Source organism: Hyla sarda, chromosome 1, assembly GCF_029499605.1.
Source record: "Hyla sarda isolate aHylSar1 chromosome 1, aHylSar1.hap1, whole genome shotgun sequence".
Lineage (NCBI taxonomy): Eukaryota > Metazoa > Chordata > Amphibia > Anura > Hylidae > Hyla > Hyla sarda.
The window spans coordinates 56,954,587-56,981,418 of NC_079189.1; the positions used below are offsets into that span (position 1 = coordinate 56,954,587).

General features: G+C 41.9%; 1 protein-coding gene across 3 annotated transcripts in view; it reads right to left on the reverse strand.

Annotated features, from left to right (window-relative positions):
• Positions 1–9,499: 9,499 nt before the first annotated feature.
• Positions 9,500–26,832, reverse strand: part of WFS1 (wolframin ER transmembrane glycoprotein) — a 78,059-nt gene continuing 60,726 nt past the window's right edge. The window contains exons 4-8 of one of the 3 annotated variants that reach the window (XM_056555107.1): positions 24,979–25,123; positions 22,910–23,080; positions 20,674–20,757; positions 15,314–15,459; positions 9,500–13,630 (exon numbers count right to left, since the gene is read on the reverse strand). In XM_056555107.1, coding sequence (XP_056411082.1) covers positions 11,822–13,630; positions 15,314–15,459; positions 20,674–20,757; positions 22,910–23,080; positions 24,979–25,123 — 2,355 coding nt within the window. In that variant the 3' untranslated portion in view covers positions 9,500–11,821. The remainder of the gene's footprint in view (positions 13,631–15,313; positions 15,460–20,673; positions 20,758–22,909; positions 23,081–24,978; positions 25,124–26,832) is intronic. The other 2 variants (XM_056555109.1, XM_056555108.1) reach the window with 2 other exon arrangements.

The following is a 26,832-nucleotide window of genomic DNA, read 5'->3' on the forward strand; positions in this document are numbered from 1 at the left end:
AGTGTTGAGGGATAACCAATGTCATTGTATACATCTACCACAGTAGTGCACCTAAATTCCTGTATTCCATTTTTCTTTAAGACAGTCAGCACTGTGGAAGCACAGCCATGTGTAAGTACGCAATTTTTATCAAGACTATTAAGAATAGATTTCCGCCTGGCTTGTAAGATCGGGTGTTAATAGCAGGGTTTCCTTGTTTCGTAAGCTCTTGATAATTCATCGCTTTTTACACCAAAGCTTCTCTAATATTTGCTCCAGGCCTCGGGTTATTGTATCATTCAGCTCCACGCTGGTGAAGATTTCTATTGTTTTTAACATATTGTGACAGCAGAAGCCTAATAGCAGTTTTGAGGAGCGAGCCCATTTTCTGAGGCACGACTGTGTGACTTGAGCTTTGTCAGATTAGACAGCCCACTATGACTTGCCGTACGCCATCTAGGATCAAAGTGTCTCAACTGTCGACAAGAGGCAATGAATTACACGTTTCCCCGTCTCCGGAGGAGCACAGAAAGACTTCAGGCAGCAGCTTGATCCAAGTTCTCACTGTGAATTTCTGCCAGCACCTGGTTATCAAGTGGTGAAGACTGTAGGCGGTCACAGATCCTAGGACTACTGGAAGTAATGAGAGCAGAGGGCAGGACGCTGGTGTAGACACATTCCCAGCGAAAATCTCTCAGCCTAGACGTGGATGAAAATAGCAGACGCCACATTGCGCATGAAATGGATACTAAGAAAAGAACGCTTTTATCCATCTTTAAAAACGACCTACTTAACTGCTATTGTTGAAGTTGGAAAGTTGTATGTGAGAAGGCACTGGAGGTCTGGGGCTTGGATACAAAAAGATTGTGGTTATATAAAAAGAAAATGAGAATATAGCTTCAAGAATTTAATATTCTTCTTTTGTTATTAAAACATGCTTGTCATATCAGAGAAAAATATAATGCTTATATATGTTACTCACTAGGTCATCCAGATGCTTCACATGTCCTTTTTAACATGTCTAGCTTCTGTATTTAGCTCACACATCCCTTTGATCTGCTGCTCACTCATTTTTACATCCACTGCTCAGGAAGGGGCATGTCTGAGGCAAGCACTGAGCCCGCCCTCACTCACCATGCATTATCTTCCTCCCTGAGTCTGCTGTGCTGGGTTTCTTCATTCAATCACTGCAGGCTGCTCTGTAACTTCCGCCTCTGTTTTCATGCTGCAGTCTGATAGGCAGGACAGGAGTGAGCACAGAGGAGTGCTAGTCCTGCCCTCACTTAATGGACTAGGGGGGAGATTTATCAAAAACTGCAGAGGAAGAGTGGTGCAGTTGCCGTGGGCAAAACTGATTGGTTGCCGTGGGCAACTTGTGCCTGCATGTGCTTTAGCTGGGACAAAGATGATGCTGCAGCCGAATAGGATTATGTTTTGGATGGTATGGGGACCTCTAGTGGTTAATTTTTATAAGCCATGATTTATTTAACCCCTTAAGGACTCAGCGTTTTTCAGTTTTTGCATTTTCGTTTTTTCCTCCTTACCTTTTAAAAATCATAACCCTTTCATTTTTCCACCGAAAAATCCATATTATGGCTTATTTTTTGCGCCACCAATTCTACTTTGCAGTGACATTAGTCATTTTACCCAAAAATCCATGGCGAAACGGGAAAAAAATTATTGTGCGACAAAAATTGAAGAAAAAAGACGCCATTTTGTAACTTTTGGGGGCTTCCGTTTCTATGCAGTGCATTTTTCGGTAAAAATGACACCTTATCTTTGTTCTGTAGGTCCATACGGTTAAAATGGTATCCTACTTATATAGGTTGGATTTTGTCGTACTTCTGGAAAAAATCATAACTACTTGCACGAAATTTTATACATTTTCTTCTTACCCTTATAACTTTTTTATTTTTACACGTACAGGGCAATTTGAGGGCTAATTTTTTGCGCTGTGATCTGAATTTTTTATTGGTAATATTTTTGTTTTGACCGGACTTTATCACTTTTTATTAATGTTTTTATGGTATAAAAAGTTGCCAAAAAGACGCTATTTTGGACTTTGAAATTTTTTGTGCGTACGCCATTGACCGTGCGGCGATACCACATATGTTTATTTTTATTTAGGGGGGTGATTCAAACTTTTATTAGGAAAGGGGTTAAATCACATTTATTAACACTTTTATTTTTTTTTGCAGAGTTATAGCTCCCATAGGAGGCTATAATACTGCACACACTGATCTTTTACACTGATCACTGGCATGTATTCATATGCCATTGATCAGTGTGATCGGTGCTTGACTGCTCCTGCCTGGATCTCAGGCACGGAGCAGTCATTTGCCGATTGGACACTAAGGAGGCAGGTAGGGATCCTCCCGATGTCCTGTAAGCTGTTCGGTCCCAAACAGCCCGACTAAGTCAACTTTGATCGCCGTGTCTGAAGGGTTAATACAGGGCATCACCGCGATGATGTCCTGTATTAGCCGCGGGTCCCGGCCGTTGATGGCCACTGGGACCGACCCGATATGACACGTGACCCTGCGTTATATCGCGGGAGCCGGCGCAGGACGTAAATATACGTCCTGCGTCATTAAGGAGTTAGAAAGGAGATACATTTTTTTTATGAAGTATATTAGAAAGGTTAATGTTTTGCCAAGATGTACAACATATAAAAAGTTTTTGAATTTGACAGTGCCCATTTAAGATGCAAATTAAAAAAAAATTGTAAACTAAAAAAAATGTAATAAAAAAATAAAAAGGAAGCGATCTGTTTGGTTGCTATGAGCAACTGCTCCACTTTTTCTATGCACAGGCTTTGATAAATCTCCCTTTTATTCCCTATCCTGTGGAAAGGGGAGAGCATTTATTAGCTGGATAACCTCTATAAGTTATAACTAGACATGAGCGAACTTACAGTAAATTAGATTCGTCACAAACTTTTCGGCTCGGCAGTTGATGACTTTTCCTGCATAAATGAGTTCAGCTTTCAGGTGCTCCGGTGGGCTGGAAAAGGTATACAGTCCTAGGAGACTCTTTCCTAGGAATGTATCCACCTTTTCCAGCCCACCGGAGCACCTGAAGGCTGAACTAATTTATGCAGTATAAGTCATCAACTGCCGAGCCGAGAAGTTCGTGACCAATCGAATTTGCTGTAAGTTCGCTCATCTCTAGTTATAACCGAGTCATTTTGTACACAAGAAGGTTCTCTGCACATATTGGAAGATTATGGTTTGAAAGTGGCTAATTGAAATGATATCTATACTTTTCCGCCAGTTCCCCAAAAGTTTTTGGATTAATTGACGCATCTTCAAATATTTTACTTTTACATTATGGGGATCATAACAGTAAATGCTATGATAAATGACTGGACAACCCAAACTTTTCCAAAGCTCCGTCCATGTATTGATGACATCTCTGAGCAATATGGAAAGCAGAATACAGTATTTGGTATGGAGAAGAGGCTCCAGCTAGCAATGCCTCCAGTCTAGATAGTTTAGATAGATCCCCTAAGATGTGAAAGAACAGATGATCTACCATTTCTTGCACCCTGTTATACTGCTGCCTCCATATGGATAGTCAGTCATTTACTTAACCATTGAATTTTGTCACTTCATTGAATTGAATTAACACCATTATGCCAGAAGAAAGTAACCAGGTAACATTTGCTAAAGAAGGTAAGTGACAAGCTGGTTTATTGCAGAACAGAGGAGGATGGTTAGAAGAATAAATAACCCTGTCACCCTACCCAGTTTAGTTACCAGGTATGTTCTGATGGACTGTGTAATTGTTATACAAAAGAAGTATTCACTATCCTGAGGTCTCTGGATTACAAAACACATTTTCTTAAAGTGTACCTGTCATATCATAGAAAAAAAATAATGCTTATATATGTTACTAAGTCATGCAAATTCTCTACATATCTTTATTTGTCCAGCTTCTGTATTTGACTCACAAATCCCTCTGTTCTGCTGCTCATTCATTCTGACATCCACTGCTCAGGAAGGGGTGTGTCTGAGGTAGCCCACCTTCACTCACCATGCATTCATTTCTTCCTTGAATCTGCTGAGCTGAGTCTCTTCATTCACTGCAGATTGCTCTGCAACCTCCTCCTCTATTGTCACACTGAAGTACGATAGGAAAAGAGTGCGCACAGAGGAGTGTTACACCCGCGCTCACCTCCTGGACTGTGTCCAAACCTGTGCTTCAGCTTGGACAAAGATGATGCTGCAGCCAGACAGGATTATGTCCTGGATGGTATGGGGACCCCTAGTGGTCTTTTTTTCTTCTTCTTATATGCCATGATGTTTATAAAAAGGAGATACATTTTTAATGAAGTATATTAGAAAGATTAATGTTTTGGATAGATGCACAACACATAAAAAGTTTTTGATTCTTACAGTGCCCATTTAATTTTTTTTTTTTTTTTTTTTTTTAGAGAATTCTGAGTGAATAGAGAGAAACCCCTATTCAGGACACTAAACTTTTATCTGGTTGCAAAGAGCCTTTTTCCTCTCCGGAGGACTCACCCTCTCCATACATTACAGGGACAGCCTATGATCTGGGTAATGCTTTATTTGCCCTTTGGTGGCACAGCATGGAAATAAAGAACTTGTCCTCACAGATTGCAGCTGATCGCTGGACACACTTTGCAGCAGGACACACAGATTTGTAGAAAAACCTCTTATAAACCAAAGAACCCCCTTTAAGGGTCTATTCACACGTACAGTATTCCGCGTAGATTTTATGTGCAGAATTGATGCGCAGGATTTTATGCTGCAGATTCTAATGTAAACTAAATGACTGACTACAGCTTCAAATCCTGTGCATCAAATCTGCGCAGAATACAGTACGTGTGAATAAACCCTAAACATCCTATCGCGGGGTGGCAACCTTTTAAATAGTTTGCAAAGGAATATGTGATGCTTTAAAAAAAAAAAAAAAAAAAAAAGCAACATTAATCTCTAACATTGCGAGGGTTTAGACCAGTGGTCTCAAACTGTGGCCCTCCAGCTGTTATAAAACTTCAGCTCCCAGCATATGCCCGGACAGCCAACTGGTAGTTGAAGGTATGAAACATCTGGAGGGCCGCAGCTTAAGGCCACTGGTTTAGACTGTTACCTACATGTTACCCGTAGAGGTGAGATGTGCTGATCCTGTGAATGATGTTGTTCTACACACCACAGCCCAAAATCTGCACACATTTGGGATGCGGGTTATGTATGAGTTCTCATTACTGAAATGCCTCCAGCACTAAGAGCCCCATAGGACCTGACTGCTCTGCATAAATGATTTACTCGGCTCCTTCCTTCCTGGATGCAGCTTGTATATTATTAGCTCTTGTGAGAGGACAACAGTAGATCCCATCTAAATACAGATCACAACCTGGAAAACATTTGCTCATACTGGAGCCCAAAATGCAGTATATACTTAAGTATTAACAAATAGAATATTAGATTTCCACTGAACAAGGGAAAGTGTCATTGAATATTTTTTTTTATATTTTGATAGATGTACAGTACAGTTTTGCGATATTTACAATGTGAGCAGTATGAAGACTCAGACAGAAATGGATCTAAAAATGCTTAGTATAGCTGCAGTAGTTCAACAGCACCCTCTACTGGATAAGCTGCAAATAACAATTCAATTCAAAAGGACATATTCTACCCAAATTTCCGGATGCGTTTTATTTTACGTTCGCACTTTTGGTCGATTTTGAAGCAAAATGCTCAATACGTCGGGAAATTTTTTCACAGGGTGAATTTAGAGTTCCGCTATATTTAGGGCTATATTGTCAGTTATTGATACAATAATAAACTTGTTCTTTACACCTAGAATTGAACTCTTGAAAATGTTATATATACACTGCTCAAAAAACATAAAGGGAACACTAAGATAACACATCCTAGATCTGAATGAATGAATGAATCAACTAATGGTATGAAATACTTTCTTTACATAGTTGAATGTGCCGACAACAAAATCACACAAAAATTATCAATGGAAATCAAATTTATCAACCCATGGAGGTCTGAATATGGTGTCACACTCAAAATCAAAGTGGAAAACCACATGACAGGCTGATCCAACTTTGATGTAATGTCCTTAAAACAAATCAAAATGAGGCTCAGTAGGGTGTGTGGCCTCCACATGCCTGTATGACCTCCCTACAATGCCTGGGCATGCTCCTGATGAGGTGGTGCAACAGTCTGTGGTGCAATGTGGCGGATGGAGCGGGACATGATGTCCCAGATGTGCTCAATTGGATTCAGGTCTGGGGAACAGACGGGCCAGTCCATAGCATCAATGTTTTCCTCTTGCAGGATCTGCTGACACATTCCAGCCACATGAGGTCTAGCATTGTCTTGCATTAGGAGGAACCCAGGGTCAACCGCACCAGCATATGGTCTCACATGGGGTCTGAGGATCTCATCTCGGCCAGGCTACCTCTGGCAAGCACATGGAGGGCTGTGCGGCCCCCAAAGAAATGCCCCCCCACACCATTACTGACCCACCGCCAAACCGGTCATGCTGGAGGAGTCTTGCAACCAGCACAACATTTGCCATGGCGTCTCCAGACTCTGTCACATGTGCTCAGTGTGAACCTGCTTTCATCTTTAAAGAGCACAGGGCGCCAGTGGTGAATTTGCTGTAAGCACAACCCCCACCTGTGGACGTCGGGCCCTCATACCACCCTCATGGAGTCTGTTTCTGACTGTTTGAGTGGACACATGCACATTTGAGGCCTGCTGGAGGTCATTTTGCAGGGCTCTGGCAGTGCTCCTCCTTGCACAAAGGCGGAGGTAGCGGTCCTGCTGCTGGGTTGTTACCCTCCTCCATGTCTCCTGATGTACTGGCCTGTCTCCTGGTATCGCCATCATGCTCTGGACACTACGCTGACAGACACAGTAAACTTTCTTGCCACAGCTCGCATTAATGTGCCATCGTGGATGAGCTGCACTACCTGAGCCACTTGTGTGGGTTGAAGACTCACTCTCATGCTACCACTAGAGTGAAAGCACCACCAGCATTCAAAAGTGACCAAAACATCTGCAGAACCACTCCTTTATTTTGGGGGGGGGGGGGGGTCTTGCTAATTGCCTATAATTTCCACATGTTGATGGTCAGTGTTCCTTCGTGAGTGGACAGTGTGATTTCACAGAAGTGTGATTGACTTGGAGTTACATTGTGTTGTTTAAGTGTTCCCTTTAATTTTTTTGAGCAGTATGTGTGTGTGTGTATATATAAAATTTAATGACATGCACACATTCGTATATTATATTTTGCTGACAGAAATCCATCAGATGCTCTTTTCCCCCCGAAGCGGCCACAATCGAGGAAATATTATATGCATCTATTTAAAGAGTCCCTGTCAACTTTCACTAACCAATGTCCTATTTAAATTTGGACTTTGTGCCATTTTATACAGAAAAAAAAGTTGTCAATAAGACCTTGGCAGCACAGGCTTGTCTTAAAGGGGTACTCCACTGCCTCACACATTTTGTTCCGAATGCTGAGTACGGGCCCTGAGGTTTGTGACATCACACCACACTCACTCAATGCAATTCTATGGGAGGGGGCGTGACGGCCGTGACGTCACAAGCCCCTGCATCCACACTCAGCGTTCAAAACAAAATGTTCTGAACACTGAGGGAGTGGAATACCCCTTTAACCTCCCTTAATTGAGTGTTCACTATTTTTTCGGTGGGTACATTGGGGGAGATTTCTCAAAATCTGTCCCGAGGAAAAGTTGCCCATAGCAACCAGATTACTTCTTTCAGTTTTCAAATGCCTTGTTAAAAAAGGAAAGAAGCGATCTGATTGGTTGCTATGGGCAACTTTTCCTCGGGACAGGTTTTGATAAGTCTCCCCCATTATCACCACATTGGACACAATTTTGTTAACATAAATACAACAGGAAACAAAATGTACAAAGAGCACAAGACCAAGGTGGAAAGACTGACAAACTTTAATAAGCAGTGTAAGGCATTTTCTGGAATTGTCTTAAGACCATTTTAATGGAGCATATATACAATGAGTGGATGACATCAGGATAGTGAACTGTATATAGGTTCATTATGTTACATAATGGTGAATATTATAACTCCAAAAAAAAAAAAATAAAATAAAAAAATAAAAAACACGCATGCACGCTATCCAGAAACAGCCACAACTGGTTCACTCCAAAGATATGCATTAACAAAAGAGCCAGTAATGTAAAAGTAACCACTTTATTGAACATATATGCAAAATAGACATTTAAAATGTATCAAAGAACATAAAAAAAACAAGCACTGAGTTGACAACTACAGAGAAATGGAGGGCGCAAAAAACATAGAATACAGGGAAATGGAAATTTTACAGATAATGCCAGTAACACTGAGAAAGATATAAGCGGTATAACCACAAGAATAAAGAGAAGCAGTGGCCCAAAAAAAAAAAAAAAATCACAGACATTACCTATAGAAAAAAATTCATGCAAAATGTACAAATGGAATAATAGAACATCCTGCCATGCATGCTGCCTACCTACCAGCTCCAAACCAAACGTACGTTTCGCGTTGTGCTTCGTCAGGTGGCAAAAATTTCCATTTCCCTGAATTCCACGTTTTTGCGCTCACCATACCGCCTCCATTTCTCTCCAGTTGTCAACTCAGTGCTTGTTTTTTATGTTCTTCGATATATTTTAAATGTATGTCTATTTTGCATATATGTCCAATTAAGTGGCTCTTTTGTTGGTGCATATATTGATGGTGAACCCATCTACATTACAACAATGGAGGCAGCCAATAAACAGGTCATAGTGGTAATGGTTATCCTATCAGAAAAAGGTTTAAAAGGGTGCTCCAGTGAATAACAATTTTCATATCAACTGGCTCCAGAAAGTTAAACAGATTTGTAAATGAATTCTATTACAAAATCTTAATCCTTCCAGCTGCTGTATGCTCCAGAGGAAGCAAAGTTGTTCTTTTCTGTCTCACCACAGTGCCCTCTGCTGACACCTCTGTCCATGTCAGGAACTGTCCAGAGTAGGAGCAAATCCCAATAGCAAACCTCTCCTGCTCCGGACAGTTCCTGACCCAGACAGAGGTGTCTGCAGAGGGCACTATGGTCAGACTGAAAAGAACTACATAAGTTCCTCTGTAGTATACAGCGGCTGATAAGTACTGAAAGGATGCAGATTTTATAATAGAAGTAGTTTACAAATCTGTTTAACTTTGTGGCACCAGTTGATTTAAAAAAAAAAAAAAAAAAAAAAGTTTTCCACCCGAGTACCCCTTTAGGTATCTATCTGTATTTTGTAACTAAACTAATGCTGGCAAGATGATATGATGGGACTTACACAGAATTTCCTCTCAAGTAGATCCATAATATTTTACTAAAATCTGACTACTAACACTAGAGATGTGCAAAGTTACAGTAATTTGATTCGTCACAAACTTCTCGAATCGGCAGTTGCTGACTTTAGCCTGCATAAATTAGTTCAGGTGCACCGGTGGGCTGGAGACTCTCTCCTAGGACTGTATCCAGCCCAGCGGAGCACCTGAAAGCTGAACTAATTAATGCAGGATAAAGTCAGCACCTGCCGAGCCGAGAAGTTTGTGACGAATCGAATTACTGTAACTTCGCTCATCTCTAACTAACATCTTTACAGATAAGTAGATAAGATTGAATTGACAAGCAGGCGTCTGGCTTCACTGCCCCTTGCGGTCTGTAGTTTAACGTCTGATTAACTTATAGCAGGCCTTGACAAATGCCAGATCACAATGGCGACTATAAATTTGGCACAATCACATCAGCCTGTTCTACAGTATTAATCTACAGTAGTCACAGCAGACCCCTTCCTCTGCCATCACTTACATTTTCCGAATTCCGCCTCTGACCAATTGAATCGCCTTTCGAGGTGCACGCAGGTGGTGGCTTCACTTCCTCACGCACAGATCGGAGAAGAAGCGTGAGGAAGGAAGTTGCCGGAGAGTTGGAGCGGAGCATTCGGGGGAACACTGGGGCACAAGGACTATACAGCCACAGAAGAGTATGCCACCATATTGGTCCTCCTGATGTTGCTGTCATTGTATACTGTATGTCAGTCATTCAGCTTTCCCAGACTCCTGAATGACAGAGAAGCTGATCTGCTTAGTACATTCTCTCCAGGCTCTGTGTTATGTGAGCTGGACTGACTCATAATGCAAGTCTATAAAATGGTCTTGCTCACATAGACACAGATCAGGATACTCTATTCTCTCCCTGTCCGTTCTCCTGATCAATCAGGGTCTGAACTTGGGATATGTCACTAGGACATGTACATTTTTTTTGAGAAAGGAACAGGTCTGAATACATGAAAAGTTCCCAATCTCCCCCATATTGTACCATTTTTGTAGTGTGATCACGCAGGCATGAGGTTTTATATTTTCCGTATGCCCATCCTTTAACCTAACAATCAGTCACTAGAAGAGTCGTCTCAAGTGAGTGGAGTAACACATGACAGCACGGTCAGAATACACAGTGGTTGTAGTCTATAACCATAGAAACACATAGGTATGCATTGGAGATGTATAGACAAAATGGTAAGGTCTTTTAATTTTATTTTTTTTACAAACTATTTGCAATACTTTTTTGCCGTGAAGAATAACAATGTTAGTAGGCTTTGAGGTCTAATATATAAAAAAAAAAAAAATAAAATAAAATAATTTAGCCATATATTTTAGATTGCTTTCGAAAAGAACATTCGTTTGACCATCAGCTACCCCCTTCCATGTATTGGGAATGGGGAGAAGGGAGAATACCACTGCCAGACACCTCTGATGGCAGCTTTTTTCCCCAGGACATAAGGCACATTGAAATACTACATGCCCAACCCTTCTCTCCCCCGAATTTTGCCATGTTACACGTTTTTTGGTCAGCGGGTTTGGGCTTATTCTAATATGTATGCCAAATTGTGAATCAACACATAGATATACACAAGAAGCCAGTAGTTATGAGATACCTATAATTCCCCATTTACTAACACTACAGCCTTAAAGACATTTCTCATGTACAAATGTGCAAATAATGACAAGTTTACTTTTATTTCATATACATGTGTCTATAGTATTTATCCAACCAATATTATAATACTGTGTAGTACGAGCTGTAAAAGGAAGCCTACTGAAAGTGACACCAATAAAGCAGAAATATCCTTGCATTGTGTTACAGAGCAGATCATGGTTAAAGTTGTTGTTCAGGATAAAGTTTCCACCCAGAAACAGCATCACTTTTGTTTCATGGTGTAAATCATGGGTCGTTGACTTGAAAAGGAATTTGCTGCAATACCAGACACAACCCATAAACAAGAATGACACTGCTCCTAGGAAAAACAAAAAGCAGATCAACTCTTCGAATTCTGTACAACCTCTTGGAAGCGTTTGTGAGCCAGAACAGGCCATCTCCCATTTACAGCAGAATATCACCAGGTTTTAGAAAGTATTAGAGACAAATAATATAATACAAGTTCAATAGCACCTTGACAGTTTTTGGATTCTTGTTTGTCTGTTTTTTACATAGTATAGAATATTTCTATTTTGGGGGCAGGTGAATAATCTCTTCTACAAACCTAAAAAACGTGAGATGTGGGCTAAACAAAATAAAATCCATACATGAAAGATGGTAAACTGAACTTTTAAAGGAGCCATCTTAAACAAGTGCAAATCAGTACAGTGGTATTTTCTATATCAACCAATGAACAAGTGTAGATTGATAAATGAAAGCCTAAGGCATATGACAAAGTGCAGAAGTCAAGGCTACAAGGGGTGCTCTCTCTTTGGTTTGGATATATGGATGTTGCCAGAGCATTAATGATATATTTTCACACAGCAGAGAGGAAAGGGCAAAAGAAAAAATCGAAAGCGAATTTCATGGCCATGTGGACACTGCTTCGCCAGTCGTACTCTATCTTGACATGTCTGGCGGAAGGAGTCAGCTTGGCCATGCAATTTAGGCAGCCGATGGCTTTCAGCTCGAAAACCGGCCACTTGCTCCCCAGACGTCCCTCTAGGATGGTGCTAAATTCTATTATACTCCCCTGCCGTAAGCTTAACAGTACAGTTTTGAACTCATTGCTTGCTTTCAGAACAATATCTTTCGTGATATCATCTTCTTCAATTGTCCTGTTACCATTTTTACCATTGAGAGGCATACCAACCGAAATTTCAAATTTGTACCTGTCAAACTTCTTCATATGACACGCATATTTGGACAAAAACTTGAGGCGGCAAAGTTCCTCTTCTTCCATGGTAACATTCTGAGGATCACAGGGTGGGTATGCTTCTCCATAAAGGCACCTCATCCAGTCTCCAATGAAAAGGGGGAGCAAGTTTACAGCAGATTCGGCACTGTTGTCGATATCTGTGACACGGACATACTTGAATCTCCCAGTCCATGTCACCCTGTGACCTTCCAAATGGCTGCATAAAATCTGGGTCCTTGCCATGTTAGTTTCTTTCCATGCCCTAGGACCACACAAGAAGCTATACTGTTGCCAGGTCAATGTGGAGTTGTACACTTTCATCCCATCAGAACGGTAGACATATACCCAACAAAACATGACGATAGCTGTGATCCATACTAATATTAACTTCACAATGGAGCTTTTCGTAAGAGATTTAAACATTTCCACTACTGAATAGTTAGCTTTGGACCACCAACGAAGACCTACTGGAATGGTGCACAAAACAAGGGTGACCACAATTTTGGTAAATTCTAAGGTGAAAAACCACTTCATAAAATGAACAATGCACATGATGGCAATGCCCACTAGGAGAATGGGAAGTGCAAAAAGAAATAAAAAGTAGCCAATGGATGCACGAATAAGGCCGATAGTGGTAGATTCCCGAAGAATCACAACTGAAAGCTCCCACCACATGAAGCAAACCAGGTATGGAACAAGGTAACAATAGACACCCTTAAAATTCCTTAACTGCGCCATTCTAAAGAAGAGGTAAAATAAGTAGATAAAAAATAGGCAAGGGATACTTAAGTGAAATACAATAAAATGCCCCACTGGTACGGTGAAGAAGGTTTTGCTAAGTAAGTGGATATAGGGCACAGAATCCGGCAACACATCGACAAAGGTGAGTGCTCCAGCCGCAATTTCGGTTAGTAAGGCTCTTCGAGTGTAAGGTTCGGCACTTGTGCTCAGACTCAAATAGCTAGTAATCGTAAAAAAAATGGATACGATTGCCAGCTCTGAGCAGGGAATCCATTGCCTGTCTGATATGGGAAATGAGAAAATAACAAAAAATACTGATATCAAGAAATATAAATAGGGTTCAAGGTGATTCCAACCAAAGTTCACTTCAGCTTGCTCAACGTCCAAGTTTGGCTCGAAGCGAAGTAGCAGATCTGTAAGAGTACGGAAGTTCTCCCAAGCTTTGCTGTCCTGGAAAACTTTGAGCGTGCAGATAACCATAGAAATAAAGGACAAGTAGAAGATGACTAGAGGGATGAAGAAAGCAAAAAAGTCTATGGTGAGGTTACTGATGATGAAGAAAAAAATTAGGGCATTAATGTGATGTGTAGGCATAATGGTGGATAGCCAGTGCATCCCAGCCTTGGAGCCCATTTCTATAAGGTATTCTTTAAGCTCCATGATGACATGTAGTGGATACTTCACAATCTAGAGAAAGAGGACAAATTATATTAGCAATCTTACACTGCTTAACTTAAAAGGGGTACTCTGCTGCTAGACATCTTATCCCCTATCCAAAGGATAGGGGATAAGGTGCCTGATTGCGGGGGTCCCGCGATCTCTAAACAAATGCCAGGTTCCTGCGGCAGTGGTCGAGACATCACGGCCACATCCCCTCATGAGGTTACCCCACACCCTTCCATTCATGTCTATGGGAGGGGGCGTGTCTGTCAACACGCCCCCTCCCATAGACATGGAGAGGCGTGGAGTGACATCACGAGGGGGCTTGGCCGTGAAGTCAAGATCATGGCCTCTGGCTCCGAGCGTTCAGAACAAAATGTTCAGAACGCTAGAGCACCAGAGTATCCCTTTAAGGAAATTATCTTATCAGTCAATGGAACTGGGAGATCCAACAATTTTTATTATTTTATTGTTTGTTTGTTTTTGTTAGTCTTGGCGTATAAAGTTTGTCAACCACATTTACACAATATGGCACAGAATTTTCTACACCATCTTTGTCTCCTAAAGCAGATATTTTCATCTGTGTAAATTACACACATCAGTCAAGACATCATGCCGGATGGCTTGCTGTTATATGCAAAGACTGACAAATCTAGTGTTTACTATACTTTCCAAGATTGTGTTATCACACATTGTAATGACTTCAGAATATTTTTGCTGAAAATACCCAAGATGAAGTTGTGTAGTCCTCTCATTGTCAGTGTGGTGTTGTTTTAACAGCTCTCTCGCTACCCCCCTCTCCCAAGACAATGCCTCATTCTCTGCTGTCTCAGGAGGTGTGGTTGCATCTTGGACCTAATCAAACACCTTTTTACACATTCTTGATATGCCCTTCTGTTCCTGAGATGTGCAGGGTTAACTGACAATTCAAGGGGTCAGATGGGCGTAAACTTAATTTAAAAAATGGGAGTGAATATCAGGTGATGGGTAGATTACACAGTCAGGGGTGTGAATGATTTATATTAAGGGGCGTGTCTGCCTAATACACACCCCCCAAACTATAAACCCACCCATCACCTGATCACCCGGTCACTCCCATTATTAACATTAAGTTCATACCCATCTTGACTGGATTTATAGGTTGTCTGACAATTCAGGAAATCCCATCTCTGGAACGGAAGGGCATAGTAAGAAACTGTAAACAGGTGTGTGATCAGGGCACCCTAAGCTATTTAATGGAACACATAAAATTGCAATACATTCCTTTTATACCAAGAAATTCTTCTGCTTTGGCATACCATTTACTAAATTCGAGGGGAAGCGCTTTGGAACGGAGTCCTCATTTTTATGTGTTCCATGATATGGTTCACATACCTGGAATCTCACTTGAAGCACTGAGCGTCTAGTACACTCAGAGGGGACCCTGGAGCTGCTGACCTCACGCCGACTAAGCGATACTACATGCCATCATAGGTGTTGTGCCCTCAGCACAACGCCCTCTGGTAAGCCTAAAATTTGCTTTCTCTAAGGGGCTCACCTACCGTAAAACATACAACACTAGAAGCGCATCTCTTTTTTTCCCCCTTTTCCTTTATACTAAGTCATTTAATGATTTGGCAATCTATATTTTAAGGGTTGGGCACAGGCTCTATTTTAAACTTCAGAGTTTTTATATTGTAATCCTATACACCATTTAAGCCTTTGCTTCACCTTTTGTTGAAGAGGCAGTTCCTCAGGGGCCTTTCCTGCAAACTCATCATCATCGTCGTCATGGAGAAACAAGTTAGATGGCACGATGCCCTTGGCATATTTTTTTGTAATTTCCACAAAATCATCCAAGGCAATGAAGCTTTTAGCTGTGAACAAAAAAAAAAAAAAATTAAAAAGGAAGCCGAAAATAATTTTTTACATGCAAATCCTGAAAATTCAAGTGTGACTGCAGTAGACCCCAATAGCCCCATCTTTCTCATTGTTTCAATATTTAGAATTATAGCAGTACCTAATGGCCCATTGCCAGATAGGGGACAACAGATTTTAACGGTTTCTGTCAGCTTTTCTGACATGTCTACTTTAGTATTCAAGATAAAATAATTCTGGAGCTTCCTATTGTAGAAGTCTGTGTTGTTCCTCCTGGAAATGTATAAGTCATACCTACAACTATTCCCTTTGTCAATGGGATATAACCCTACACTATCCAACATTCTCTAATAAGTGTTGAAATTACCACACTGTGTAGGTGAACATCCTACTGACAAAAGAAATGGTGACTTCCAGGTACCAATCTATTTTTACATTTCCAAAATGTATAACAGAGGTTTGGCACCTTACTGAATGGTGCGAAATTTTGCTCAACAACAGTTATGGTTCTGGCTCTTTAAAGAATTATAGGAAAATTCACAATTTTTTTTGTATCATAATATTGTATGGGCATAGAAATATGCATCAAAAATACCATTTAAAATCCAATGACACATTTGACGGCTGCTGAAAATGGTGACAGTGATGAAACTCTGTTGGTGCCAAAAGCTAGAACCTTGCACATACTGTAGCACCATGGGCAATACGGGTGGTGGTTGCAGAATGTGCCTAACTGTACCTAAGGCCGTTTTCACAGTATAATAATATGGATGCATTTCTGGGTCTGTATTACAGGGGCATACCCAGGCCTGACCATAAGTGTGATGACTCGAAAAGGACAGCTGACCGTTTGGGTCATCAATTCCGATGCTTGGGACCATGATTAAGACACAAAAAGCCATCCATATTACACTACTGTGAAAATGGACGCAAACAAATTTTTTAAGTGAGCTTTACTAAAATGTTATAATAAAAAAAAATTATAAAATGTTAAAAGGAAATATGTCATACAAAGAAAAACTTATCCCCTATCTGCAGAATAAGGGATTAATTTAAGATTGTGGGGGTTTCGACCACTGGGGGCCCCCCCCAAGATCTCCTGTATGGGGCCCCGGCTCTCCCCTGGTGCGTCACAACACCTACCCAAAGCAAGGGCCTTAACGCCCCCTCCATAAACCTCTATGTTTAGTTCGGCTATCTTTGGCTCTCCCATAGAGATATATGGAGGGGTTGTGACGCGCCGCTCCAGGGGAGAGATGGGGCTCTGTATAGGAGATTGCGGGGGGGGCCCCAGTGCTCATACCCCACTTGTGTATAGGGGAGAATTTTTTTTTGTACGAGACATCTCCTTTAATGTGAGAGTATTACACAAAATTACAAACTGAAAGAATGTTTAATATGTAATTCATGTGCCAGGGGTGAGGACTGCTATGATAACTTTTATTTAGGCAAAGCAATAACCCCTTCCCGACCAATTTTTTTGCAAATTTTTTTTTTCCTCCTCACAGTCTAAGGCAAATAACATGTTCATTTTACTATCTACAGAGCCTCATTAGGTTTCTTGTTTTAATGCTTCAGGACAAAATGTACTTTTTATTCGCACCCTTCATTTTAGCATACAATGTAACATGACAAACATTCCCCTGCGCCCCCATAGCAGCTGGATGAGACCCAGTGCCATAGAATTACATTACACAAGGTGTCGCAGCTGAAGACTGCTGCTATGGGGACGCAGGAGTAGAGTCTGCCTCATACTGCACAGTGATCTAGCTACGTGAAACTGAGAGAAAAGCGATTGGTTAAGGTATTTAGAAGACAATTTTGTAATGCACCACCTGCATCACAGTGCTGCGTGATTTGTCAAGATATCACTAGAGGTACACTTTAAAAGCGGTTATCCAGGAAAACACTTTTTTTTTTTTTTTTTTTTATATATATATCAACTGGCTCTAGAAAGTTAAACAGATTTGTAAATTACTTCTATTAAAAAATCTTAATCCTTTCAGTACTTATGAGCTGCTGGAGTTGAGTTGTTCTTTTCTGTCTAAGTGCTCTCTCATGACACGTGTCTTGGGAACTGCCCAGTTTAGAAGCAAATCCCCATAGCAAACCTCTTCTACTCTGCAGTTCCCGAGACAAGCAGAGATGTCAGCAGAGAGCACTGTTGCCAGACAGAAAATAACTCAACTTCAGCAGCTGATAATTATTGAAAGGATTAAAAAAATTTAATAGAAGTAATTTACAAATCTGTTTAACATTCTGGAGCCAGTTGATATAAAAAAAAAAAAAAAAAAATTATATATATATTTTCCTGGAATAACCCTTTAATAATGTATTCCTTACCCAAAGGATAGGTCAGACCCCCTGTGATAAGACACTTATCCTCTATCCTGTGAAAATGCACTAAATAACAGAATATATCTGGCTGTACCAGAAGCCTCTCAAACTTTTGCTTTGTCGACAGTAGGACAAAAAGATAGTTCAACGGGTTGCCCCGCCGTTACAACTCAACCCAGGATTGTGTCTGATCTTAAGGGGCATTGTTCGACTGCAGGGACTCCCCTCAATCTTGTAAACTAGGACACAACTCTCTCGTGATGCACGCACACTGCTGCGCCATTCAGATCTCGAACTGCTGGAGATTGCAGAGTTGGAGACCCTGTTGTCTGGTCTGGAGATTGTGGGGCCAAACCCCCCACAGCGATCAGACACTTACACCCTATCCTGTCCTCATTGGTACAGCCCTCCCGCTCAACATTTCCCCAGCTGAAAATGGAGATCAGCAGGAGATTAACCCCTCTGTTCTCTGCAGGATTTCAGGAACATGGAGGAAATCCTATAGGCTAGGGATGTCCCGATACTGGTATCATTATCGGGACTGATACTGGACATTTGCACGAGTACTTGAGTACCTGATCAGCTGTGAGGACGGTCGGAGGGCCCTTACCCTGCTCCGTGCATCCGTTTGTCGCTCCTTTACTGCTGCCAGCCATGGCAGGCAAGAGTAAAGGAACGCCGATAACACTGACTCGCACATCGCAGTGTGTCTGCTCGTAGTGGCGTATTGCCGCTCGGAGCAAGCACATTAGAAGGCACCACATAGCGGTCCTTCAGCGGCAGATCTGCAGTGTAAAATACGCCGTGGATCCACCCATATGTAAGTACCCTTAAGGAAAAAAAAAAAACGAAAAAACCCTGTCACATGGCATAGAAGAAAGTATCGGTAATTGGTATCGGTGAATACTTAAAACATTTTTTAAAGTATCGGTACACGGTCTTAAAAAAAAATAAAATTAAATATAAAAAAATGGTATGGGGACATCCCAACTATAGACTGACAGTGAGAGCTCCTGTAGTTTGTCTGCTGTTATCTTCTACCTTCATTTCTATGTTTACTGTTCAGATACAATTTCCTCACTAGGAAATCATGTGATGGTTACTTATTATGGTTTCTACTACTTTATGCAATAAGGAGCTGTCTGTTTCACATTAAGGTCTATAATTACGTGTCTACAAGGACCTTTATTTTTTTTCCGCAATTTATTTCAACATTTACTTTCTGAGTCTGATCTAAACAAAAGGAGAATCTTTTACAGTGGGGAGATTAAGTATTTGATACACTGCCGAATTTAGAGGTTTTTCTACTTACAAAGCATGTAGAGGTCTGTAATTTAGGTACTCTTCAACTATGAGAGAAGGAGTCTTAAAACAAAAATCCAGATCCCCTACCAACCAGCAAGAATTCCGGCTCTCACAGACCTGTTATTTTTTCCCCTTACTGATCTCCACTCATTGGGGGGAGATCAAGACCTGTCCAGAGGAAAAGTTACTGAGTCGCCCATAGAAACCAGAGTTCTGAAAAGGCCTCTGAAAAATGAAAGAAGGAATCTGATTGGTTGCTATGGGCAACTCAGCAACTTTTCCTCTGGACAGGTTTTGATAAATCTCCACTCGTTACCTGTATTAACTGCACCTGTTTGTGTGTGGACAGGTGTCTTTTATACAGGTAAAAAGCTCAATCAGACTCCAACCTCTCCATAATGGCCAAGACCAGAGAGCTGTGTAAGGACATCAGGGATAAAATTGTAGACCTGCACAAGGCTGGGATAGGCTACAGGACAATAGGCAAGCAGCTTGGTGAGAAGGCAACAACTGTTGGCGCAATTATTAGAAAATAGAAGACGTTCAAGATGACGGTCAATCTCCCTTGGTCTGGGCTCCATGCAAGATATCACCTTGTGGGGCATCAATGATCATAAGGAAGGTGAGGGATCTACCCAGAACTACACAGCAGGACTTGGTTAATAACCTGAAGAGAGCTGGGACCACAGTCTCCAAGAAAATCATTAGTAACACACTGTCGTCATTGATTAAAATCCAGCAGCACACGTAAGGTCCCCCTGCTCAAGCCAGCGCATGTCTAGGCCCGTCTGAAGTTGATCCAGAGGAGGAATGGCAGAAGGTCATGAGGTCTGATGAGAGAAAAATAGAGCTATTTGGTCTAAACTCTACTCGCAGTGTTTGGAGGAAGAATATAGATGAGTACAACTCCAAGATCACCATCCCAACCATGAAGCATGGATGTGAAAACATTCTTTGGTGCTGCTATTTTGCAAAGGGACGGATCGGTAAGGCCCATGTGTCGCAAGATCTTGGCCAACAACCTCTTTCCCTCAGTAAGGCAACAGACTGAAAAACATAGCCAGGGAAACTAAGGAGTGGCTCCGTAAGAAGCATCTCAAGGTCTTGGAGTGGCCTAGCCAGTCTCCAGACCTGAACCCAATAGAAAATCTTCGAGGGAGCTAAAAGTCTGTATTGCCCAGAAACCTGAAGGATCTGGAGAAGGTCTATATGGAGGAGTGGGTGAAAATCCCTGCTGCAGGGTCTACAAACCTGGTCAAGCACTTTAGGAATTGTTTGATCTCTGTAATTGAAACAAAGGATTCTTTATCGAATATTAAGCAATGCTTTTCTGATGTATCAAATACTTATGTCCTGTAATAAAATGCAAATTATTCAAAAATCATACAATGTGATCTTCTAGATTTCTTTTTTTTATTCCGTCTTACAGTTATAGGGTATGATAAAAATTACAGACCTCTACATGCTTTGTAAGTAGGAAAACCTGCAAAATCGGCAGTGTATCAAATACTTTCTCTCCCCACTGTATAAAACAGCATTTCAGTGATTTTACGTCTTTTCTTAATACTTACATTCACTGCTAACCAAGCGTTCCAGCACCCGTCGCTCCTTCTGGGCAGCTTTTGGGATGGGCCCAGGAGGCTGTTGTTCCCCTTCTAAAAAAAAACAAAGAAAAGAAGTATCTGAAATGTCACATTAATTGAACTCAATATAGTACATATTATGTATGACAAACTCCATCTACTGTAGCATTCACCTATTAGACACATACATGTATATTGTGAAATAGGGGCAGGAATAGTGATCGAGGATATTTACTTAAGGTACCTGTCACCTGGAGCAACCAGGTTTTAGTAGGCGCATATCTCATCCAAAGGAAATCTGGAAGAGATCTGGGAAACCTAGAAAATAATAAAATTTAAGTCTCTAGCAAAACTTAATTTGCTAGGGACTTTTGGTAAGTTTTATTTTAAGTTCTGGATTTGAAAGGCAGGATTGGCTGTGGGTCATATGAAAGGCAGGATTGGCTGTGGGTCCTATGAAAGTATGAAAGGCAGGATTGGCTGTGGGTCCTATGAAAGGCAGGATTGGCTGTGGGTGCTTTCATTCCGCTTCCTGGACCATGCAAGGTTAACAGACAAGCCCAGATCAGCACAGGTACTCCACTGGCCAGCATTCAGAGGTAAATGTTCCGAACGCTGTATTCGTGCTGCAGGGGTTGGCCACACCCCTCATGATGTCATGGCCATGCCTCCTCAATGGAAGTCTATGGAGGGGCGTGACGGCTGGCACGCCCCCTCCCATTGAATGGCATTGAGGGGCCAGAGGAGTACCCCTTTAAAACTAGCTAAGAGCAAGTCTGCTAGTGAGGCTGAGAGGAACCTGACCCTCAGATGGGAATTGTACTGCAGCCTCAAAAAAACTTTGTGACGAGTGTCGGTGGTGTGAGGTAACAAGTCTGTTGTGTCGAGTGGTTGATAATAAGCCACTCGTCTAGTGAGGGTAACTTTGTATTTTGTTTTTGGACAATAAAATGTGTGAGAAGCACTGCATTTGAACCGTGCCACTGTCTAAGTGGTGTTGTATGCAGTTTACCCATTTCTACCAAGTTTAACTCCACAATACAAAAAGTACAGTTGCCGTATAAAAACAAACAACATACATTTCTTCAGCCTTCTCCAAGGCTGAAAAAAATCAGAACTTTTCAAAAAACAAATGTATGATAAGATGATTATCTTCTTCCCTATATCTTTTTAAAGTAAGTGTGTGTGTGTATATGTGTGTGTGTGTGTGTGTGTGTATGTATGTATGTGTCCCTTTGGTGATTTGCATAAACCAAAAAAGAAGGTTAACGTTAGTGCGGGTGAAACTGATGACAGATTTCCTTTAAGTACAGGTGTGCTTATTGGTCAGGTTCCGATAAACATGACTTCAAGTAATAATAACACAAACACATATTTTATCTTGAATAAAGTAATCACCATCCTTTGCCTTCAGGTTAAAGGGCCTGAGATGTAATATTTTAAATAAGTCTTTTAACTGATGTGGTGTCCCGGTACAGGACCTTGTCCTGTCCCTGTCTAAAGTCCCCTCAGCTAGAGTCCCTCCAATTCCACAGTGCTCTCCTGCAGGGCTTGCCCCTTGGTCGCCTCATAGAAATGTATCTTTGTATAGTGTACAAATGTATAGGACCTACCCAAGTCACATGGTATATGATAATGGTTGTATGAATGTTTAGGACCTTCCGGGGTCATGTGATTTACCCAGAGTTCTCTGGGTTCAGGACTTACAGGCTTTGCAACCAATGGGATTTGTCCAGCCCCCTTGTATATAAGGGGCTGTAGTCTCCAAATTTGCTCTCTTCCTGCTGACACTCAAGTAAGCACAATCAGCATATCTTCATTCATCTCAACTAGGCCAAAGCCACTAAAACCGTGAGTTATAAAGCTCAACCTACAAATCCTGTGTGACTACTATTCCACTCAAATCTTATAATTAGTAGCACAGTGGCCTGCTTTAAGCTAAAGACTATTTGTCCCAGCAAAGCTTGTGGGGAACCTGCATCCCGGTTACCTCAAGAGAAACTGTACAATTGTAAAGACTGTTTGCATAAAAGTTAAAGTAAAAGTTTCCAGTTATCTCTTACAATCTGCTGTGGACATTCCGTTTATTAACCCTGCTGTTTGTGGGCCGGTTGGCGGCAGGACCACCAATACTAAGCAAACCGCACACTGGCGTCACGGCAAGTAAGAGTTAATACCACCAGACCCTGTAATATCATTGCAACACCCCAGACACCACACTGACCTTCTGCATTAACCTGACTGACATTCTCCAGCAGCTCAGACACAGAAAGCTGTTTCTTCTTCTTGGGGTTCAGCCTCCAGTACATGACCAGGGCCGCCTTCCTTACAGCTCTCTCTAGATCAGTCTCAGAGGAGAGTTTTTTCACCTCACTCTCATTTTCATTGGTGATCCCTGAAACAGAGGATGGGGGATTATTATTACAGAGGGAACTATCCTACAAAAAAATAAAATCAATCAATATATACTGTATAGCACCAACATATTTTGGAGTACTTTTACATTTAAATAGAGGATGCGTACAAATAAAATCTGGCATTACAAAAGTAAACTAACCAGAAATTCACCCAAGAGCTTGCAAGAGAGTACACTCTATGGAGGAAACACTCACATAAAAAAGGCAAAAGTGCAACTGTACAGCCATCTTTTATTAATATGGTAGTAAACAAAGATGATCAGCCAGTACCTGCGTATGTACAAAAGTGCAGATCATTGCATGGAGGAAGGTCATACTGTTAAAAGAAGTGTGTGTGTGTATATATATGTGTATATGTGGGGGGGGGGGTAAAAGTAGGGGAGATCAATTGGGGAACACAATTGGTCTGCTTTGAAAGATACAGTTTAGGGCTTTCTTAAAAATATGGATGCTATCTGTCTAACCGTCCTGTGGATTGCATTCCAGAGAACTGGTGCAGCGCAAGAGGGTTGTTCGAGATGGGAGTACGAGATGATGAAAGAAGTTAGTTTAAGCATTTGCTATATGGGTAGTGTGATAGACAGACATGATGGAGGAAAGATATGAAGATGCAGCACTGAGGAGAGTGGTGTGGGTAAAATCTATAGACTTTAGAGAAAGGAAGACCAAAATAGTAAAAATGTTACAGTAGTCAAGCCAAGAATCAGAGCAACCTTAAAAGGGGTTATCCAAAGAAAACAAGATCTCCGCTGACAGTCTGCTTCACCGGAGTCGGCCGGAGCTGTAAACGGGGCGTCACAGTGCCACTATGCCAATCACTGGCCGCAGAGGTGTCCAGCCTCGGCCAGCGAATGGCAAGCGGTACTGTCAGTTCCCCTGGATGTAGATTTTATACTTTGCAGCTTGGGGGAGGGAAGCAGAGTCAACGACCGTGGACGGGACGCCCCGATAACAGGGCTACGAGGAGCGGCAGAGAGTGAGTTAAAGGGGTTGTTATTTTGTAGGCAGCCTTGGGATAATAATTTCCACTGGATAATCCCTTTAAGAGTTTTGGCTGTTTTCACATTAAGAAAAGGGCAGATTCTGATGGCTTTGAAGTGATGGTGGCATAAGGGTTCGAGTAATTGAATACAAGAAGTAAAAGGACAGATCTGAGTCTAGCACAACTCTCAGGCAGAGAGTGTGCCCCCTAGGAAATATGGTTGTACCACACAAATGGAAATACCAGGCTTACAGTATATAGGTTAATGGATGGAAGAAAGGGAAGAAGTAGAGCCAGCAAATGATACACTAAAAAGGAGGAGGACAGAGATAAGTAGTACTGGATTATTCTCACTCGTGGAGAGAGCACTGGTAATGAATGTACATTTATAAATTTGTCACTACACAGATAAAAAGATAAATCAATAAAGAGACACGTTCGGCACTGCGGTCTTATCAGGAGATCTGGTTCTGGGGCTTGGGTAGGTATTGTAAATGAGTAATGGCGGTGCTCTAGCTGCAGGTAGTATTCATGAAACAACGCAACCAGAAGAAGAAACAAAGACTGCCACTCACCATAATCCACCTACAAACTTTATTCCAGCAAGTAACAGTGGGGGACAGGGGTGAAAGCAGGGGGTACAGATAGGCAACAAGCTCCGTTTCGCACTTAGCAAGTGCTTCTTCCGGCCATGGCCGGAAGAAGCACTTGCTAAGTGCGAAACGGAGCTTGTTGCCTATCTGTACCCCCCGCTTTCACCTCTCTCCCCCACTAGGTTACGTGAGTATTACATACTGGAAAAAAGTGAGTGACCAGCTTTCTGTCTTCTTCTGGTTACAGATAAAAAGGTAAGAACAGCGTCCAACATGTGCTGGGATTGCAGCGTCCGCTCACCTCTTCTGTCTGCCAAACATCTCCGCAGAAGCTTCACCGCGTCCCTTCGACCATGCTTGGCGGCTTGGAGAAGCCAGTCTACTGCAGCACAGCTATTCACTTCTTCGTGCTGCTCTTCAGCCAGTTTCAAGTAGTACTTTCCTACCTGCAATGAATTGAAAAGGACCTCTATAAAAAGAGCACTTAAAAAAAAAAAAAGGAAAAAAGGCCACAGACTTGATGCAACTTGACTCTAATGCCATCATTTGTGGTAGAGACAACTAGCTATGACTAAGAAGAGTGTCCACTTGAAACACACATATGCAGTGTATCTGGACTGCACACATCGCTGAGTGTTTTTAAAGCTGGATTGATTTTATAGTTTTGAAATGCTAAATTATTTTTCTATAACATTAGCTTTAGAGCTTGAAAAGTAGTCCTGGGCCAAACTTTAATGCCTACAAACCTCAAATTGGAGCTGACAGCTACTCTGACTTCCCATAAATGCATGCTCAGCTTGGCCGAGTGTGCATGTATTTTTATTTTTTAATGGAAAGAGAAACAAGCAGCTGCCAGTCGCTGCTTATCTCCCTTTGAAACAATGGATTGGTTGAAATCCAACATGTTTGATCCTTCTTTCTGCTTGACATATGCTGTCAGAGGAAAGTTGGGTCACCCACTATACATGAGACAGACTAGTTTGTATGGAAGTGTTTTCTAACCTGGGGTTCTCCAGCTCTTGTGAAAATTACAGTCTTCGGCTATCAGTGCATGCTGGGGGTTGTTTGGCAACAACTGGAATGCCACAGGTTGGAGAACACGGAGGTCATATAAACAGATTGACTGCTATTCCTTTTCCAAGAGACATTTGTGTTTGAAGCTCTCCCCTAAACGTAGAAGTTTTAAAAAGAAATATCCAACAAAAAGCAAATGTCTAAAAAGGCAAAAACAAATCATCAGCCTCTGTTCACACTTATGCCTAGATTTCCATTATTTTTGGCAGCAATCATACATTCCTGCTGTCAAATATAATTGAAAGCTACCAAAACCTAACTCTGCAGTGGAAGACTTGCAGAAAATTGGCCTTTGTGAACGCACCCTAAAGCAGTGTTTCCCAACCAGCGTGCCTACAGCTGTTGCAAAGCTACAACTCCCAGCATGCCCAGACAACCATTGGCTGTCTGGGCATGTTGGGCATTGTAGTTTGGCAAAAGCTGAAGGCACATTGGTTGGAAAACACTGGTGTAAAGTCTCCGAATGACAAGTTACTAAACTGTCTTTTGCCTAATGATATCTACTTTATGCGACAACCAATATGACCACATTATAAGCAGGGATGTGGAAATCCTATCGCCCGACGCCCGGGACAAGTAGTTTTGGGTGTCGGGCTGGTGAATTGTTCATAGATTTAGCCCTGTATCGGGCTAGCAGGGACAGACAGACTTCCCCCTTATTTTTCTTTAATGTCGGTGTGAGGTGCAGAAGCCGATGGAAGTCTCCACCTCACACCAGCGCTCAGGGTGTATGGAGGGGGCGGCGGCCTCCAGCTGACTGCAGAGCCCCCTTATCTCCCCTCCCGGAGTATGGACGGAGCTCAGAAGACACAGCAGGGTGAGAGAAAGGACATAGACAGCTCCGTGCACAGCTCCATCCCCGCACACAGCTCTATCACTCCCCTCCTCCTGCTCTGTCTCTCCAGGACCTAATCCACCACGGGGCGGTTGCTAGTTTGCACGGGGAAAACACAGAGCAGGGGGGGTGAGGGGGAGGACGGAAATCTCACCTCACACCGGCGGTGACTACAGCTCTGATGTCCACTCATGGCGGCTCAGGTGAGGAGACCAAGAATGCAGGCGGCGGCAGGAAGGGTGGTTG